Here is a 17,443-nt window from a genome sequence, read left to right on the forward strand (position 1 = left end):
GATGGATATGGCCCGAGAACTCAGAAGGCAGGACATGCTATTGCTTGTAGTGGATGATGCCCTCTGGACAGCAGAGCTAGGAGGCAGTCGCAGCGCTCGTCGGGCCTGGCAGTGGCCAGTGGGGACGCTGTGTGGACGCTGTGTGATGTAGCCTCAGGTAGGTAGTGGCGGTGTACGCAGGACTACGAGCACTGGGTAACAATGTTAGCAGGTCGGGCTCTCGATCCTCATATCCCACCTAATTATCGCGACACCGACAAAGAGCAACATGCTATCTTACTCGTCATAATACCGTCGTCCTAGCTACCGTTGTCCAGGATACGCGTCTACGACGTGTTTGATACTCTCCACCTGGGCTTACCGCTTGGCCGAACATGTGAGGCATGTGGTTGCCTGCGTCATGGCTCGTGATACGTGCGAGCAACAGACGTCAGAGTCAGAGAGAATCAGAGAGAATCAGGGAGAGAGAGAGAGAGGGACTGGGGGAGAGAGAGAGAGGGACTGGGGGAGAGAGAGAGAGAGGGACGGAGAGAGAGAGGGAGAGAGAGAGAGCCGGTTTTGGCCGGTGGCGGAGAGCGGGTTCTGACTTGTTGCCATGTGTGTGCGAGCATGTGTAGGTGATATTACGTCGTAGAGCATCTTCCGTATTTGCCGGACCAGTTGTGTCAAGAGAACCTGCCTACTCGTCTAATCATCTCTTCTCTTCTAGTACGTCGCCTTGCTCTGCAGACCAGAGACCCAAAGGTGGACAAGCCGGGTTGGCTACTCGTAGATCCTCGGCGGAGGCATCGCGCTATTTTGAACCAAGCACTTCTGGTACTACCACTCGTACAGGTACTACCTGCTGTTACTATGGACGAGCTCACGCCAGTGACGCAGTACTACGAATACATGTGGCATCTCTCTCGATGTTTGGTGCTCGAGCACATGTTGTAGTTTCACTTTCCTTCTCATTTCTGTGTGATTGAACTCCCATGCTACTCCCAAATCCCCAGCTCCAGGCGCATACGCTCATGTCTCGATGCTCAGGTACTATCTGAGCACATGCTTGTTCTCCTTTTCCTGCTGGCATTAATCATGCTCTTCGATGAGTAACCCAGCGCAGATGTCATGTGCTTATTAGCGTCTTACACGTAAGTCTAGACAAGGTAAACGGCCTTGTTGCTCTTGATATTGTTGTTGTTTTTGTCAGTCGACTTGGTTCTTTGAGCTTCTTATGTGCAATTTCGTTTCTTCCCGGAAAAGAGTAATTGGCATTGATGCAACCCGAATCCTTAGACCCTTTCGAAAGACACCCATGGTTTCTAAAATGAGCTCCCTCCCATGAAGACTCAAGAAGCCTCAACCTCTTGGCTGTCGGGGGGGGGGGGGGGGGAGCATTTATGCCAGTTCTAGACTCGGTCTCGTCAACAGGGGGAACGCGTACTTTAACAGGTTTTGGTTTTTCCTTTTGCTCCATAGGCCGATGTCGAAACCGCTGAGAGGAGATTTGTGTTGTTTGTCCATCTGGTTACGACTCTACATGTACGCGTACATACTGGAGTTGGTGTATCACGACAGGATGAAAGAGAACATCGCACCTCAGTTGAGACGATGAGGCGGAACCCATATTCCAGGGCGTACCAGCATCGTTACATTGCTCTTGAAAGAGTATTACTCCATACGACGTACTCCATACGGCACCAAGAATCGTACGGGATTGTCGCAACTTACGAAGGATCATTGGCACCGAAAGCGGTGGATCTCGAAGAATCGGAACACAAGTTGTCGACAGGTGACTAGTATCATGCCCATGATCATTCTCATCAAACTTTTCTATACGGAGTCGCATCAAGATTCAGGACCAGGTATTATACATGGAGAAAACTGATATTATCTCGTACCATCGGCATCATCACCTGTTTACCGGTAAGCGTGTATAGGTATAGGTCAGACGCATGAGCTATACCGAGTAATACCGAGCATTGCAACTCATTCGACCGAGCCAGGGTTGATTGATGCTTCTGGTCGTGCGCTTTGACTCTTGAGTATGGGTAGTAGGTCGTGAGAGTAGTAGTACCAGTAGCAGCAGCAGCAGCCAGCAGCAGTAAGTAGTAGTAGTAGCAGCAGCCAGTAGCAGTAGCAATAGTAGTAGCAGTAGTAAGTAATAATAAGTAGTAGTAGGTTATAATTGCCGGTGCTGTACATGTATAATGGTGACTGTATAACACAGGCTGAGCCCGATATTCCGGCGTATACGAGTATACGGTAATAAACAACAGCATATTAATCCTCTTTAAGGACAGGATATCTGCAACTGGCAACTACCCTCAGAAAACAACACTGGCGCCGCGGGCTTTCTCAACCTTGCAGCTTGTGAAACAGCCGATGATTCGCATCCCGATGTGGCAGAAGACTCTATGGAGGGGGATGATGGTAAATACCCGCTGCATGAAAGATTTAAAATGGAGAAACTGGTTGGACGTGGTGCATCATGTTCTGGAGCCTCCAAAAGATCCATGGAAGCCCCGTCCTTCATTCTAAATCCAACTCGTTTAATACCTCCGTTGAAAAGCCTGATGGTCGGACCCTTGTTGACCACCGTCGGATGTGAAACACTTTGTCGATAACCCCTGGATCCTTGTACCTATCCCTGTTACAAGGCACTACATTGACGACAACAACGCACGCACACATAATACGACGTACACTTGCCCCTCTAGGACATTTGACCGTCGACACTACGCAGCTAACCCCTGTCTCTCCCGCCTTGATGTGGGCGAGATTATGGAGCACGCGCCTTTGCGATGCGCAGTGCTAGGTATTGCTGTACAGATTACAGAGTGCTGTTACTATGAGTAGGGAAATCCATGTATCAATGTATGCCGTATTATACGTAGCAGTATATGTAGTAACATATCATGTAGTAACATATCATATAGTAATAGTAGCAATACTGTACTCGTACTCCCACGCGGTATTACCGCCAACAGTATGAAGTAATAATACTGGACGCGCCGCTACATGCAATACACCAAATCCGGCTGCAAGTAGCACACAAGATTGGGCCGAGACGAAGATGAGAGAGGAGAGAGAGAGAGAGAGAGAAAAAGAGCAGGAAAGAGGGTCCGGGGGTGGGTTCGTTCTTGCCAAGGGCAGTTACACAAGTGCATTACGAGCATAACCGAGCAAAACGAATCGTTCATACTACCACACTCTCTCTTTCTTTTAACAACGCCCTTCCCCCCCCCCCCCCCGGCCGTCTTATATCGGTTTCACCCCGTAGCTCGTTTACACAAGCTTCATGCTGTTGTGAGAGCTGCTGCGGTTGGTGTTGTGACTCTCTATCTGCTGCTGACCCATCGTTTTCGGGGTAGAAACTGCCTTGTTCTTCCCCCCCTTTCTCCTTTGATACTGCACAGCAGCATTGATGACAGCCATGAGTCCGAGTTTACGTTGGAGGGAACCGGCGCCGCAGGACCGACGGCCGAGCAGCTCATCTGGTCCCGGATCATCCTCCGCGAGAGGTGATGCTCCCATGACCAGCAAACAATACGACAAGAGAAAGTCTCGAGATGACTTGTACATCATTACAATGACTGCCGAGAAGCAGAAGCAGCAACAGCAACAACAACAACGACAACAACGACAACAGCAGCAGCAGCAGCAGCAGACATTGCATGTCCCTTATCATCGTGGCTGGCCACCTCATCTGTACTCATCATCGTCAACCTCGGCTGGCACACCTGCGAGACTAGACGCCTCCCCAGGTTCCGTCACAGAATCCATCCAGACGGGCGCAGAAGCCGAATTCCCCATCGGCATGGCCCTGGGAAGCCCCTCGCAGGCGCCCCTCACGGGTCCCATGTCTAGATCCGTCTCCGCGGCTGGTCGGCACGCCGCTCCTCCTCCTCCACCGCCAGCTAGGGCCTTCACCACCTCCAACAACACTACGCCATCCGAGGAGTCGGCACCCCAGCTATCGACGACGCCGCCCAAACAGAAATCACGCAAGTGGGGGATCTTCAGGAGCAAGTCTAGGAGCACTAAGAGGACTAGGACCAACACCGCGGACACGGACACGTCGCTGTCCCAGACTGACGCACAGCATCATCCGCCTCAGACGCACAGCACTCAGCCCTCGTCGACGGCATCGGGAACGACGCCGACGAGGGGAAACACCACACCGGCCATGGCCCCGCGCGGAGATTATGTCACCGGTAGTTCGAGGCGGGGCAAGCCCAGTGTATCTCGATCATATACGGAGCCCGTCTTGCAAGGCGCTGCAACCCAGGAGCGACATGTGTCTGATCACCACCATCACCACCCGTCCAAGGAGTCTCAAACCTCGATGCATAGGCCTACCCTTGCGAAACGTGCAGAGAGCGACAGGCGGCCACTGGCCCAGAACCCAGTCCGCCCAGGAGTCAACACTTACCCTCCCCAGATGAGGCGGGGCCCCCTCCTAGACGTTCAGATCCCCGACATCACCATGGAGAGATACAGCATCATGTTTGGCCAGGTCTTGCAGAACAAGCACTCGGGGGCGCATCAGCAGAAGGGCCAAGACCAGCAGCAGCAGCTGGAGCAGCACGAGCAGCTACATGAGCCGCCTCAGAAGCAGAAGTCATCGCATCCGTCGTGGCCGCAAGGCCAACTGGAACTCCATTTCCCTCTGCAGTCGCTTCCAGAGCAGAAGCCAGAACAGACTCTGCATGATGTTCACCATAACACCAAGTCTGGCTCACTGACGAGGTCCTCGTCCGCCCTCCTTGCCCGCCGACAGGCTACTCTGAGCAATCTAGCTCTGGAAAAGGCGGAGGAGAAGGCCAGCAAGAAGTCCCTGCCCCTGCCCCTGCCCCTGCCCGCGCAGGTTCGCATGGAGGCGCCGCCGGCTGACCTCGCGCCGCCCCGACGAATCGGCTCCCCTTCGCGCCATCAGCGCAAGAGCTCGCCTCAGCTACATCTTTTCCCGCCCACGCCCAAGCAGCAGCCGCACGTGGGCCTGGCCGTCCTCACACCGTCGCCCCGTGTACGCTCAAACACTTCGCCTGCCGACCTGCCCTCGCCGACTTTTGCCTCCCCAGACCACCAGGCACGATTCCACCAGGAAGCACCAGCGGTGACGAGCCTTCCCTCCCGCCCGCATCCGAACAGGCGTGCAGCCCAGAGCAACCCCCCGATAGGCAGGATGCCCCCGCCTGTGCCGTCACCGCCGACATCTCAGCAGCAGCGTACGCCACCCAAGCCCCAGCGTCTCCCTATTCAGCAGCAGCCCGTGGCCGAAGCCGTTTGCGAATCGCCTGTCGATATGCACGACTCGCCCAAGGCTGCCACTGCTGAGCGCTCCAGCATCGATGCGGCCATAGTCGTGACCCCACCACCGTCGTCGTCGCCGATCATGAGGAAGAAGAAGGGCTCAATATCATCCATCATGTCGTCAGAGCACATTACCGTGGTCAAGCCACAGGTGCAGCCGCAGATCCTGGTGCAGGAGCATGACAGCAACGGCAGCACAGATCAGGAGACTGCCGCTACCGCCGCGGCCGCGGACAGGGCTCTCAAGGAAGCCGTCGAGGCTTCCATCATCAGGCAGATATCCGTCTCCCGTGAACAGCGGCAGATGCTCGGGTCTCTTCGCGGCCACATGAAGAACGGAAGGGACGCAAAGCCGAAAGGTTTCGGGTCCGTTGCCGTCGGGCAGAATGAGCGCCTTGTCGAGACGAAGCAGCTCACGCCCGTCATGGTTCACCCTAGCTCCGAGGACGGGTCGAGCACGTCGTTGCATATGCACAGGCGGAGCGAGCGTGTTGTTCTCGAGGGGATGTGATGTCGTCGAGCGTGTCTATATTTCTCTTTCTTCACCTTTCACTTTCTTGTCGCTCTCTCTCTCTATTACGTCGAAGCCGGCCCTTCTCTCCTTTTAGTGCTTCTCTTCTTATCAATCATTTGCTATCTCGTTTCTGGTTACGAGTTTTTCTTCCTCCCCCCCCCCCCCCCCCCTCTAAACATTGCTCATGTTAACCCGCTGGCTTCGGGATGTTACACCCTTCAATACTATTATTTCTTTTGTCAACGAGTTGCCTTGATGGTACCTCTGGGAAAACGGCACGGCTTCTTGGTGTCTGGGAACGCAGGGAATCTTTTAGGAAGTGGAACCAAATTCATGATAGATACCATGGAGGTAACACCAAAAAGAAAGTGTGTATCCGCTTCACACACAATCTGGCGGTGCCTTTTCATTTCACATGCTTGCATACCCGTGATGTTTGTGATGGTCAACTGCATCTATATCGATGATTGATAGTAACTCGTAAGGTGTGGTAAGTAGTAGCCTGGAAACCCCAACGAAGGAAGAGAAGAGGAGAAAAGAAACAAGAGCTGAACGTGGAGAAGGAGGGAGATAGAGAGGGAAAAGGATCGTTTGCGTTGCATTAAGCTTTGTAGCCAAGAAGACGAATAAGTTTACATGATGAGACAGCAAGAGTTTTGCTTTTTAGCTTGCTCTGTCGGATGAGGAGGTTAGCATTAAAAGGATAGTTTTGCTTTGCAGAAGTAGATGGAATGATGCAGGGGGGTTCGCAGATAGAAAAGCCAAGAAGAGCGGTGTGATGTGGAGACGGCAAAGGACGACGACAACCAGAAGGAGGAAGGGGGGAAAGAGAGAGGGGGAGGGGGAGGTATCAGACCCACACATACACACACACATATATATATTATATACACACACCTAGGTACAGGGGGAGGGGGGGGGGGTGATTGAAGATTGAAATAGAGAGAGAGGGAGGAGAGAGAGGGGGACTAACGGTAAAACATCTTGCTCTGGTTGCTGAGACCGTCACTCTTGGCGACCAGGTCGTCAATCTTCTCGCCACGCTGGAGGACGCTCTCGATGGTCTTGTGGAGGACAATCTTTGTCTCGTCGAGCTCCTTCTGAATCTTGAGGATGCTGTCAGCCTGTTCCGGGTCCTGGTACTTGTCCAGGTACTCGCGGAGCTCGGGCATGGCGAGGCTGGGTGTCCCGGTGGCCCATGCCGATCGGGGGTTCTTGGTGAGGAAGTCGTCTACCACCTTGCCGAGGAGCTGGTGGGCCACCAGGGCAGGGTACTGATGGTCTGTGATGAGGATGCCGCACACGCCTTCGCTTCGACCGTAGGCGTGGAAAGTGTAGTCTGCGTTTCGGGGAGGTCAGTTGGAAATTGATTGGCGGGAGTGGTAGGATTGGAGCAGTAATGTACCCTGCTCCTCAACGTCCTGACGTTGTCCTGGCTTCGTTCGCTCGGCTACCGTCTTGGAGAAGAGGCTCATGAACTCTCCATAGCTGCAATATCCATCCGCGCGTGTTAGTGTGGGCGGGAGAGAATACGGGACAGAAGATAGCGGGACGCACTTGTTGCGGGTGAAGCGCGAGTAGGCGCTCAGTTCCTTCTCGGCGACGATTTCATGGGCGGGAGTCGAAATATTGCGGATGATCTGATCTCGACGGGTTAGGAACCATCATCGAGGGGTTGGTGGTGACATCAGGCGGGCGCCGCGCGCGGAAGGGGGGGGGGGTTGTGGATAGAGAGAGAGAGACAGAAAGAACAAGAACGTACACCAATGTAGAGGAGCTTCATGTCGGGCAATTGTCGTGTATTATATCTGTCGTCGGTTCTTCTTCTTCTTCTTCTTCTCCTCCGGAGGGTAGGTATTCGACAATGTCTGAGGCGGATGGGAGGGTTTAATGTTGGAAGTTGTCAGTCCGACATGCGCCCTTGTTTGTCTTGGGCCACCGCCCATCTGAATATGCCGGACGGGCGTCACATGCCCCTCTCTTTTTCCTTCTCGAGCCTCCTCGACCCCCCTAAATTTTAGGCTTCTTAGGGGCCCAGCAGGTCACCATCGCTACCTTAGTGGCGTACTCGTACTCTATCTCGGGGCCCTATAAGTCCGCTTCGGTCCAGCTAGTTGAGCACCACTGGGCATCATCATTATTACCGAGCATCTGAGCATTGAGTACCTGCAGTGAGCTCCCTGCTGGCAGTATTATGCCCCTCTCTTATTAACAGCCAACCCCCTCCTAAAAACATAAGAAAACCCCACTATTCGAGCTTGATGATTAGGCCCACCATCATCGTACACTAAAGCCATCGACTCTGTATTACATATTGTCCAGGTGACTCTTAATGACTGCATCCTTTTTTTTGAGGTGGGAAGTGATATTAACAGTACATGACCGAGAGTCGCCCTGACTCGTGTACATTTCTGTTTCATCTCCGTTAACTCGTCTTGTTCACATTACTCAACATATAGTCTGACACAGTCATGGCTTCCAGTAATCTCACCGCTGCCGAGTCGCAATGGCGAGAGCAATATGCCGCCATGCGAGCGGCCCTCGCTGACCTCAAACTCCCACCTCAAGACGGCACGATTGATTCTGATCTGGACGCCTCTGATTTCGGGAGCTACTCCTCTGGCGCCGGAGGACAGGATGTGTGGGATTTCATCAGCGACGAGGATGACGACGAGGAGGACAGCAGCGACTTTGTCGAGGAAGGTTATGGCACCAGCGATAATGTCGCCACTAGAGGACACGGAGCTGAATGGTTCATGACGAGGTGCTCAGAGATCTCTGCCAAGAACGGCCTCTCTGCCGATGTGTTTCAGAGCCAGATCTCAGCCGTCCTGTCATCGGGTGCGTCCGAGGACGAGCTGCAGATCCAGCTGACGGACCTGGTGGGTTTCGACGACCTCGACTTCATCATCGAGGTGCTGGGCCACAAGGACGACATCCTCTCCTCGCTGGCTGCCCAGGGCGACCTGGAGGGTGGCGGCGGCTCAGTGTCAGGCTCGGGTGGACGCAACCTGATGACGAGATCTCAGCGTGAAGATGCCCTGAGGCGACGGGACCACGAGCACAAGTCGGCCGCCCTCGGCCCCAGCCAGACGCGCGAGGTCCAGTATCCTCACGTCTACAAGGCTTACCATGCCGGGAACACAATCAGCCATTCTGGGAAGAAATATGGCCTGCCTGCTGGGAGTGAGAGGAAGCAGCATGACAAGTACGAGGAGTACTCTGTCCCGGCCGGCCGCAAGGGAACCTTGGCTCCCGGTCAGAAGCTGGTGGATATTGCCGATCTGGATGGGCTGTGCCGTAACACATTCAAGGGGTACAAGTCTCTCAACCGCATGCAGAGCCTCGTGTATCCCGTTGCCTACAAGACGAGCGAGAATATGCTCATCTGTGCTCCAACTGGTGCTGTGAGTACCGACAATGGCCCCCGGATCTTGCTGGATGAATGGCGATGGCTGATATTTCCAAAAAGGGTAAAACGGATGCTGCCATGCTTACGATTTTACAAACCGTCGCACACAATGTTGTGCCGAATCCTCTGGAGCACCCCGAAGCCACCGAGTATGCTGTCAACATAGACGACTTCAAGATTGTCTACGTCGCACCCATGAAGGCCCTCGCTGCCGAAATCACCGAGAAGCTTGGAAAACGACTGGCCTGGCTCGGTATCAAGGCCCGTGAGTACACCGGTGATATGCAGCTGACCAAGTCGGAGATTATCCAGACCCAGATCATCGTCACGACACCCGAGAAGTGGGACGTCGTGACGAGAAAGGGCACCGGCGACACGGAGCTTGTGCAGAAAGTCAGGCTTCTCATCATTGATGAGGTTCACATGCTGCACGACGAACGAGGAGCCGTGCTCGAATCCCTGGTCGCGAGAACCGAGAGGCAGGTTGAGAGCACGCAGTCCCTCATCCGAATCGTTGGACTGAGTGCCACCCTGCCCAACTATGTCGATGTCGCAGACTTCCTCAAAGTCAACAAGTATGCCGGGCTGTTCTACTTTGACTCGTCCTTTAGGCCCGTGCCCCTGGAGCAGCACTTTATCGGCGTCAAGGGAAAGCCCGGAAAGAAGGAATCCAAGGACAACCTGGACAACGTTGCGTTTGAGAAGGTCAAGGAGATGCTCCAGAGAGACCACCAGGTCATGGTGTTCGTGCATTCGCGAAGGGACACCATGCTCACCGCCAAGATGCTCCATGCTAAGGCCATGGAGGATGCCTGTACTGACCTGTTCGACCCCTTCGGACACCCCGGCTACGAGCAAGCTGTCCGGGACATGAAGACATCGAGGTCCAAGGAGATACGAGAGCTTCTGCAAAAGGGTCTGGGTATCCACCATGCGGGCATGGCCAGGGCCGACAGAAACCTCATGGAACGCCTGTTCGCGGAAGGTGTGACGAGGGTTCTCTGCTGTACCGCCACGCTGGCCTGGGGTGTCAATCTGCCCGCTGCCGCCGTCGTCATCAAGGGAACGCAGGTCTACAGCGCTCAGGAGGGTAAGTTTGTCGACCTCGGCATCCTCGACGTACTGCAGATCTTCGGTCGTGCGGGCCGACCCCAGTTCGAGGACGTCGGTATCGGCATGATCTGCACCACCCAGGACAAGCTCACGCACTACCTCACGGCTATCACGGAGCAGCAGCCTATCGAGTCAAAGTTCTCTACTAAGCTGGTGGATAACCTCAACGCTGAGATTGCACTGGGCACTGTCACGTCTATAGCCGATGCCGTCACCTGGATAGGCTACTCCTACCTCTTTGTGCGCATGAAGAAGAGCCCTCTGACCTACGGTATCGAGTGGTCGGAGATCCGCGACGACCCTTCCCTCGTCCAGAGGCGTCGCCAGCTGGCGATCCAGGCTGCGCGGACGCTGCAGCAGTGCCAGATGATCATCTTCAATGAGAGGACGGAAGAGCTGCGCAGCAAGGACATTGGTCGGATTGCCAGCCAGTTCTATATCCTCCACACCAGCATACAGGTTTTCAACAGCATGATGAAGGCCCAGGCCACCGAGGCCGACATCCTCAAGATGATCAGCATGAGCGGAGAATTTGACAATGTCCAATCTAGGGACAGCGAAGCCAATGAGCTGATGCACCTCAAGAACGATGTGGTCCCATGTGACGTCGAGAGCAGCATCGACACGCCCCAAGCCAAGACCAACATACTTCTCCAGTCTTACATCTCGAGGGAGCTGCTCGAGGACTTTGCACTGACAAACGACATGAACTACGTGGCCCAACAGTCTGGCCGAATCTGCCGCGCGCTCTTCATGCTTGCGCTCAACCGGCGATGGGGCCACCAGTGCTTGGTTCTCCTGACGCTGGCCAAGTCGATCGAGAAGAGGATCTGGCCCTTCCAGCACCCGCTTCACCAGTTCGACCTGACCAAGCCTGTCCTCCACCAGCTCGACACCAAGGAGCATCTCACCATTGAGACGATGAAGGAGATGGACCCTGCCGAGATCGGGGCACTGGTGAACAACCAGAATGCCGGCAAGAACATTGCCAGGATTCTCAAGCACTTCCCCACGGTTCATGTCGAGGCCGAGATCGCACCCCTCAACAGGGACGTCCTGCGCATCAAACTCTTCGTGATCCCCGACTTCGTCTGGAAGGACTTCTTCCATGGCACCTCGGAGTCGTTCTACATCTGGGTCGAAAATTCAGAGACGTCGGAGATCTACCACCACGAATATTTTATCCTTAACAGGAGGAAGCTTCACGACGATCACGAGCTCAACTTCACCATCCCGCTCTCGGACCCCCTGCCGAAGCAGATCTACGTCCGCGCCGTTTCGGACCGCTGGCTGGGCGCCGAGACTGTGACGCCGGTGTCGTTTCAGCACCTGATCCGACCCGACACGGAGAGCGTCTACACGGAGCTGCTCAACCTCCAGCCGCTGCCCATCTCGGCCCTGAAGAACCCGGGGCTCGAGGAGCTCTACGCCAGGCGATTCCAGTTCTTCAACCCGATGCAGACACAGATCTTCCACACGCTGTACCACACCGCCGCCAACGTCCTGCTGGGATCACCAACCGGTTCCGGCAAGACGGTCGCGGCTGAGCTGGCCATGTGGTGGGCGTTCCGGGAGCGCCCCAAGTCCAAGGTTGTCTACATTGCGCCCATGAAGGCCCTCGTCCGCGAGCGGGTCAAGGACTGGGGTCAGAGACTGGCCGGACCCCTCGGTCTGAAGCTTGTCGAGCTTACCGGTGACAATACACCCGACACGAGGACCATCAAGGATGCCGACATCATCATCACCACGCCCGAGAAGTGGGACGGTATCTCGCGTTCGTGGCAGACGAGAGGCTACGTCCGGCAGGTGAGCCTTGTCATCATCGACGAGATTCATCTGCTAGCCGGTGACCGAGGCCCTATACTTGAGATCATCGTGTCGCGTATGAACTACATTGCTTCGTCGACCAAGAACTCCGTACGCCTGCTGGGAATGTCCACGGCCTGCGCCAACGCGAGCGACCTGGGGAACTGGCTCGGCGTCAAGGAGGGGCTCTTCAACTTCAGGCACTCTGTGCGACCCGTACCCCTGGAGTCGTACATTGACGGGTTCCCGGAGACGCGGGGCTTCTGCCCTCTGATGCAGTCGATGAACCGACCGACATTCCTGGCCGTCAAGAACCACAGCCCCAGCAAGCCCGTCATCGTGTTCGTACCCTCGCGTAGGCAGACACGCCTGACGGCAAAGGACCTCATCAACTACTGCGGCATGGAGGACAACCCGCGACGCTTCCTCCACATGGACGAGGACGACCTGCAGCTCAACCTGGCCAGGGTCAAGGACGATGCGCTCAAGGAGGCCATCAACTTCGGCATCGGGCTGCACCACGCCGGTCTCGTCGAGTCGGACCGTCAGCTGTCGGAGGAGCTCTTCCTCAACAACAAGATCCAGATCCTCATCGCCACCAGCACGCTCGCGTGGGGAGTCAATCTGCCCGCGCACCTGGTAGTGGTCAAGGGCACGCAGTTCTATGACGCCAAGATAGAAGGGTACAGGGACATGGATCTGACGGACGTCCTCCAGATGCTGGGCCGAGCCGGCAGACCGCAGTTCGACACGTCGGGTGTGGCCCGCATCTTCACGCAGGACTCCAAGAAGGACTTTTACAAGCACTTCCTGCACACGGGGTTCCCGGTCGAGTCGTCGCTGCACACCGTCCTCGACAACCATCTGTGCGCCGAGGTGTCGGCCGAGACGGTGGTAACCAAGCAGGACGCGCTCGACTACCTGACGTGGACCTTCTTCTTCCGCCGGCTGCACAAGAACCCGTCGTACTACGGTCTGGAGATCTCGGCCGAGGATCACAGCACCATCGTGGCGCAGCAGCAGGCCAACGAGTACATGATTGACATGGTCAACAAGTCCCTGGGCGAACTGGCCGCGTCGGGCTGCGTCGAGGTATACCCCAACGGCGACGTGGACCCGACCCCGCTCGGGAAGATCATGAGCTACTACTACCTGTCGCACAAGACGATCCGACACCTGGCGAAGCACGCCAAGCCCGAGGCCACTCTGCTCGACGTGCTGTCGTGGATGTCACGAGCGACCGAGTACGACGAGCTCCCGGTACGCCACAACGAGGACCTCATCAACGAGACGCTGTCGGCAAGCCTGCCGCTCCCGGCCCATTCCTTCGGCCTACCCATGTGGGATCCTCACGTGAAGGCCTTCCTCCTCCTGCAGGCGCACATGTCGCGCATCGAACTCCCGATCACCGACTACGTGGGCGATCAGACTAGTGTGCTCGACCAGGCAATCCGTATCGTACAGGCGTCTATCGACGTCCTCACCGAGATGGGATACCTGTCCAGCTGCCTGCGCATGATCAGTCTCCTCCAGTCCATCAAGTCAGCCCGGTGGCCTACGGACCCTCCGGCCTCCATCCTCCCCGGCGTCGATGCGGAGTCCAATCCGGGCACGGATGGCACCGCGACGAGTCTCAAGGCCATCAGCGCCATGTCCCCGGCGCAGATCAGCTGGCTGGCCAAGAGCCTGGGAGTCCCCTCATCGCAGATTAGTCGGTTCACCCGCGCCGCATCTATCCTGCCGAACCTAAAGGTCTCCATCGATGACAGGACGACCACGTCCCTCACCGTCGGCCTACGGCGTTGCAATCCGCTAATCGAGCGAGAAGCACGCATGTACACGCCCAAGTTCCCCAAACCCCAGAATGAGGGATGGTTTGTGCTCGTGGCCGACGCCGGCAAGGATGAGATCATTGCCGTCAAGCGCGCCATGTGGTCAACTGGTCCTGGCAACAACAGCGAGGCAAGGAAGAAGCTACAGCCTGGGGCTAGGCCGTCGGCCAGAGCTGTGATCAAACTCCCCGATCTGGAGGGAAGGAAGGTGGATGTCATCGTTGTCAGCGATGGGTATGTCGGACTCGAGTACCGGATCGAGGGCGTCGAGATACCGGCCGCGCCGACGGTGGATGATGATGTAGATAAGAAGGCCAAGCAATGAGCAATACAATTATGCTGCAGCATACTCGGACGAATAGTATTACAATCGAGGGTACATGTGCAGCCTATACTCGTATGATGGCAGCATTACATGCGAACGTACAAAGTGTCGCTAACGCGGGGGTTACGGTATTACTGCTAACCTTTGAAGACCAGGCAATCAGACACGCGGCAGGATGCCCCCCGACATGGAATAGTGCCTCGTATCGAACAGCGGTTTGTTTGGCCCCTTGTTCATTGCCAGCGATGGATTGTGCGCAAAGTCGTATCGAGTCGTAGGTGAACTGATATTATCAACACTGCGTGGTGGTAGGTACTAGGTACTACAGTAGTATTACGAGTATCACACGTAGTTCCCACCATGGGGTGACGTGATGATAGACACGCCAGTTTAAGTGACAGGACGCGTGTGTCAGACGGAGGGCCAGAGATTCGCATTAATTCAGAGTGATTGATTGTAGAGGGGAGAGTATCTTGCAGTCTGCACGCGTAGTCATACAAGACAGAGAGAAGTCTCGGGTGTGTGCGCATGTACGAGTGAGTAGTCCTCCTGTTCCTGGTAGTAAAGGAAGACAGACAAGAGAGAGAGAGAGACATGGCGTTATCGACTGTCTATTAATAATTATCCCCGAATCCCCGCTACGCAGTAACCCCCCAAAGACAACAACAACAACGACGACAGCCAAGACGCCCAGCATCCCATCACATAAGAAATCGCACTCCTCTTTTTCTCTCATCATATCACTGCAAGCCAGGAGAGAAACGCAGAGGCAACCCCGTTATGTGCTGCAGCCGCCATCATGGTCTTCAGCGGGCTGCTCACCACGGGCGACAGCAACAAGCCTAGCGGGAACCGGCCCCGGGCCAAGACGTCGTCGTCGTCGGCTACGTCGGATCTGCTGCCGCTCCCCGGATTCATCCACGACGAATCCCAGCTCCCGTGCCTGCCCCCGGAGAGGCCCAACCTCCGCGAGCTGAACGAAAGTCTCGAGGCCCTCGCCGCCGCCTTCCCCGATATACAGATCGAGGTCTTCCGAGAGCTGCTCTCCAGCTTCGACGGGGAGTCCCGGCTGGCCCTCGTGGCCGATGCACTCCTCAAGAATCGAGTCACCTGGGTCAAAGGGAGGTGGAAGGTTGCCGACCGCACCGCTGATGGAAGGGGAGGCTTGGATCTCAGCAGCAACAACCATAACGATGATTACGATGACGACGACGACGACGACGATGACGGCAGAAACGAGGAGGATGGGGACAAGGGGGACAAGGATGGCGGCAGGCATGGACACGGACATGGACATGGACATGGACATGCTACCCCCGCCGAAACTGTACCCCGAAACGAACGGTTCAGGAGCAGCGAATACGTCCAGGCAGTCCAGACGCTGGGATACCAAGAGTTCAAGGGCCTGTCCAAGTCGACCATCAACGCAGTGCTGGCCGAGAGCAACTACTCGTACCTGGAGGCGCGGCCGACGCTGGTGACGCTGTCGTCCAAGTCGTGGCGGTTCGCCATCTCCGCCTTCCTGCTGCGGCGCAAGCCGGTGACGGGGGGCGACGCGGTGGAGAGCCACCCGCTGGTGACGTGGCGGTCGTCAGGCCAGGGGTCCATCTACCCGGCGCTGCGGGCGACGGGCAACGCCGAGCTGGACCGGGAGCTCTTCACGCGGCTGATCGCGCCGATCCGGGCCAAGGAGCGAGCCGAGCGCGACGAGAAGGACTCGCAGCTGGCGGCGGAGCTCAACCTGGACGAGGCCGAGGCGGCCGAGGCGACGCACGAGTGCGCGTGCTGCTTCATGGCGGGCACTTTCGAGCAGTTCACGCACTGCAACCGCGAGGGCCACATGATCTGCTTCCGCTGCGTGCGGCACTCGGTCAACGAGGCCGTCTTCGGGCAGGGGTGGCAGAGCAGCATCGACCACGCCACGGGCACGCTGCGGTGCATGGCCGTCGACGGGTCCGGGTGCGAGGGGGGGCGGATCTCGCGCTCCCACATGCGGCGGGCCATGCGGGGCGAGAAGAAGGGCGGCGAGATCCTGCGCAGGCTGGACCAGCGGCTGGCCGAGCACAGCCTGGCGGCGACGCGGCTGCCGCTGGTGCGCTGCCCGTTCTGCAGCTACGCCGAGGTCGACGACGTGTACATGCCGTTGCGGGAGCAGCGGATGCGCGTGCGCGTCGACAGCGTCATCAACCTGGTGCTCGTGGTGCTGTGCGTGGGCGTGACGCCGTTCCTCCTGCCGCTCGTGGTGCTCTCCTCGCTGCTGTGCCTGGTGGTCAGCTCTCAGCAGACGCTGGGCCACTACCTCCGCGCCGAGTGGCGGTCGGCGCTGGGCAGGAGGAGGCGGCACCGGAGGGGCCAGCGCTTCGTCTGCCAGAGCCCCGACTGCCGACGCGCCTCGTGCCTGTCGTGCGGCAAGTCGTGGGTGGACGTGCACGTGTGCCACGAGTCGTCGCTCATGGCGCTGCGCACCCAGGTCGAGCAGGCCATGAGCATGGCCGTCAAGCGCGTGTGCCCCCGCTGCTCCACCTCGTTCGTCAAGAACTCGGGCTGCAACAAGCTCACCTGCCCCTGCGGCTACAAGATGTGCTACGTCTGCCGCGCCGACCTGACCGACCAGGGCTACCGACACTTCTGCGACCACTTCCGCCCGGACGGCGACCCGCGCCCATGCGCCGACTGCGACCGCTGCAACCTCTGGGAGTCGGAGGACACGGACAAGGTCCTCCGCGAGGCGCGCGAGGACGCAGAGCGCAGGTGGAAGGCAGCCGAGGCCCGCGAGCTCTCCGGCGCCGACAAGGCCTTTCTCGAGACCGGCGTCGCTTCCGACGACGCAGGTCATGGCCTCGTCGAGAGTGTCCTCCTCCGCGGGAAGCTGCCTACCTTGTCACAGGTGTTGGATGTCGTCGTCGACGTCATCTTTGTCTGAAACCCTTGTTCTTTTACAAGAGGATACACACACACACATTTTCCTCGCTCACCAATATACCATCACGACCCTTTTTTCCCACTCCTTTTATTCACGATACAACCTTTCCTTTCTCTCTCTCTCTCTCTTCTTTCTTTGGCAGGATGATACGGGTAAATTTCTTATTATTATTATTGTTATTATTATTTCTCTTTCTTTTTCTTCTTCTTTGCAGTGAAAG

At 56.7% G+C, this 17,443-nt stretch overlaps 4 protein-coding genes across 4 annotated transcripts; 3 read left to right on the forward strand and 1 right to left on the reverse strand.

Moving 5' to 3' along the window:
* Positions 1 to 3,554: 3,554 nt before the first annotated feature.
* Positions 3,555 to 5,809, forward strand: GMORB2_0555 (uncharacterized protein; the record flags this gene model as incomplete). The annotated part of the gene is made up of 3 exons (XM_035462540.1): positions 3,555 to 3,561; positions 3,738 to 5,011; positions 5,075 to 5,809. The coding sequence occupies 3 exons, from the start codon at positions 3,555 to 3,557 to the stop codon at positions 5,807 to 5,809; spliced, it is 2,016 nt and encodes a 671-aa protein (XP_035325470.1).
* A 971-nt stretch (positions 5,810 to 6,780) lies between these two features.
* On the reverse strand, positions 6,781 to 7,595 carry GMORB2_0556 (synaptobrevin-like protein YKT6; the record flags this gene model as incomplete). Its single annotated transcript, XM_035462541.1, has 3 exons — positions 6,781 to 7,151; positions 7,218 to 7,452; positions 7,575 to 7,595. 3 exons carry the CDS (start codon positions 7,593 to 7,595, stop codon positions 6,781 to 6,783), a joined length of 627 nt encoding a protein of 208 aa, XP_035325471.1.
* A 688-nt stretch (positions 7,596 to 8,283) lies between these two features.
* Positions 8,284 to 14,300, forward strand: GMORB2_0557 (antiviral helicase SLH1; the record flags this gene model as incomplete). The annotated part of the gene is made up of 2 exons (XM_035462542.1): positions 8,284 to 9,219; positions 9,285 to 14,300. The coding sequence occupies 2 exons, from the start codon at positions 8,284 to 8,286 to the stop codon at positions 14,298 to 14,300; spliced, it is 5,952 nt and encodes a 1,983-aa protein (XP_035325472.1).
* Positions 14,301 to 15,099: 799 nt separating this feature from the next.
* GMORB2_0558 (IBR domain) lies at positions 15,100 to 17,223 on the forward strand (the record flags this gene model as incomplete). Its single annotated transcript, XM_035462543.1, has 1 exon — positions 15,100 to 17,223. The coding sequence occupies one exon, from the start codon at positions 15,100 to 15,102 to the stop codon at positions 17,221 to 17,223; it is 2,124 nt and encodes a 707-aa protein (XP_035325473.1).
* Positions 17,224 to 17,443: the final 220 nt, after the last annotated feature.

Source organism: Geosmithia morbida (genome assembly GCF_012550715.1).
Source record: "Geosmithia morbida isolate 1262 chromosome Unknown scaffold_0, whole genome shotgun sequence".
NCBI lineage: Eukaryota > Fungi > Ascomycota > Sordariomycetes > Hypocreales > Bionectriaceae > Geosmithia > Geosmithia morbida.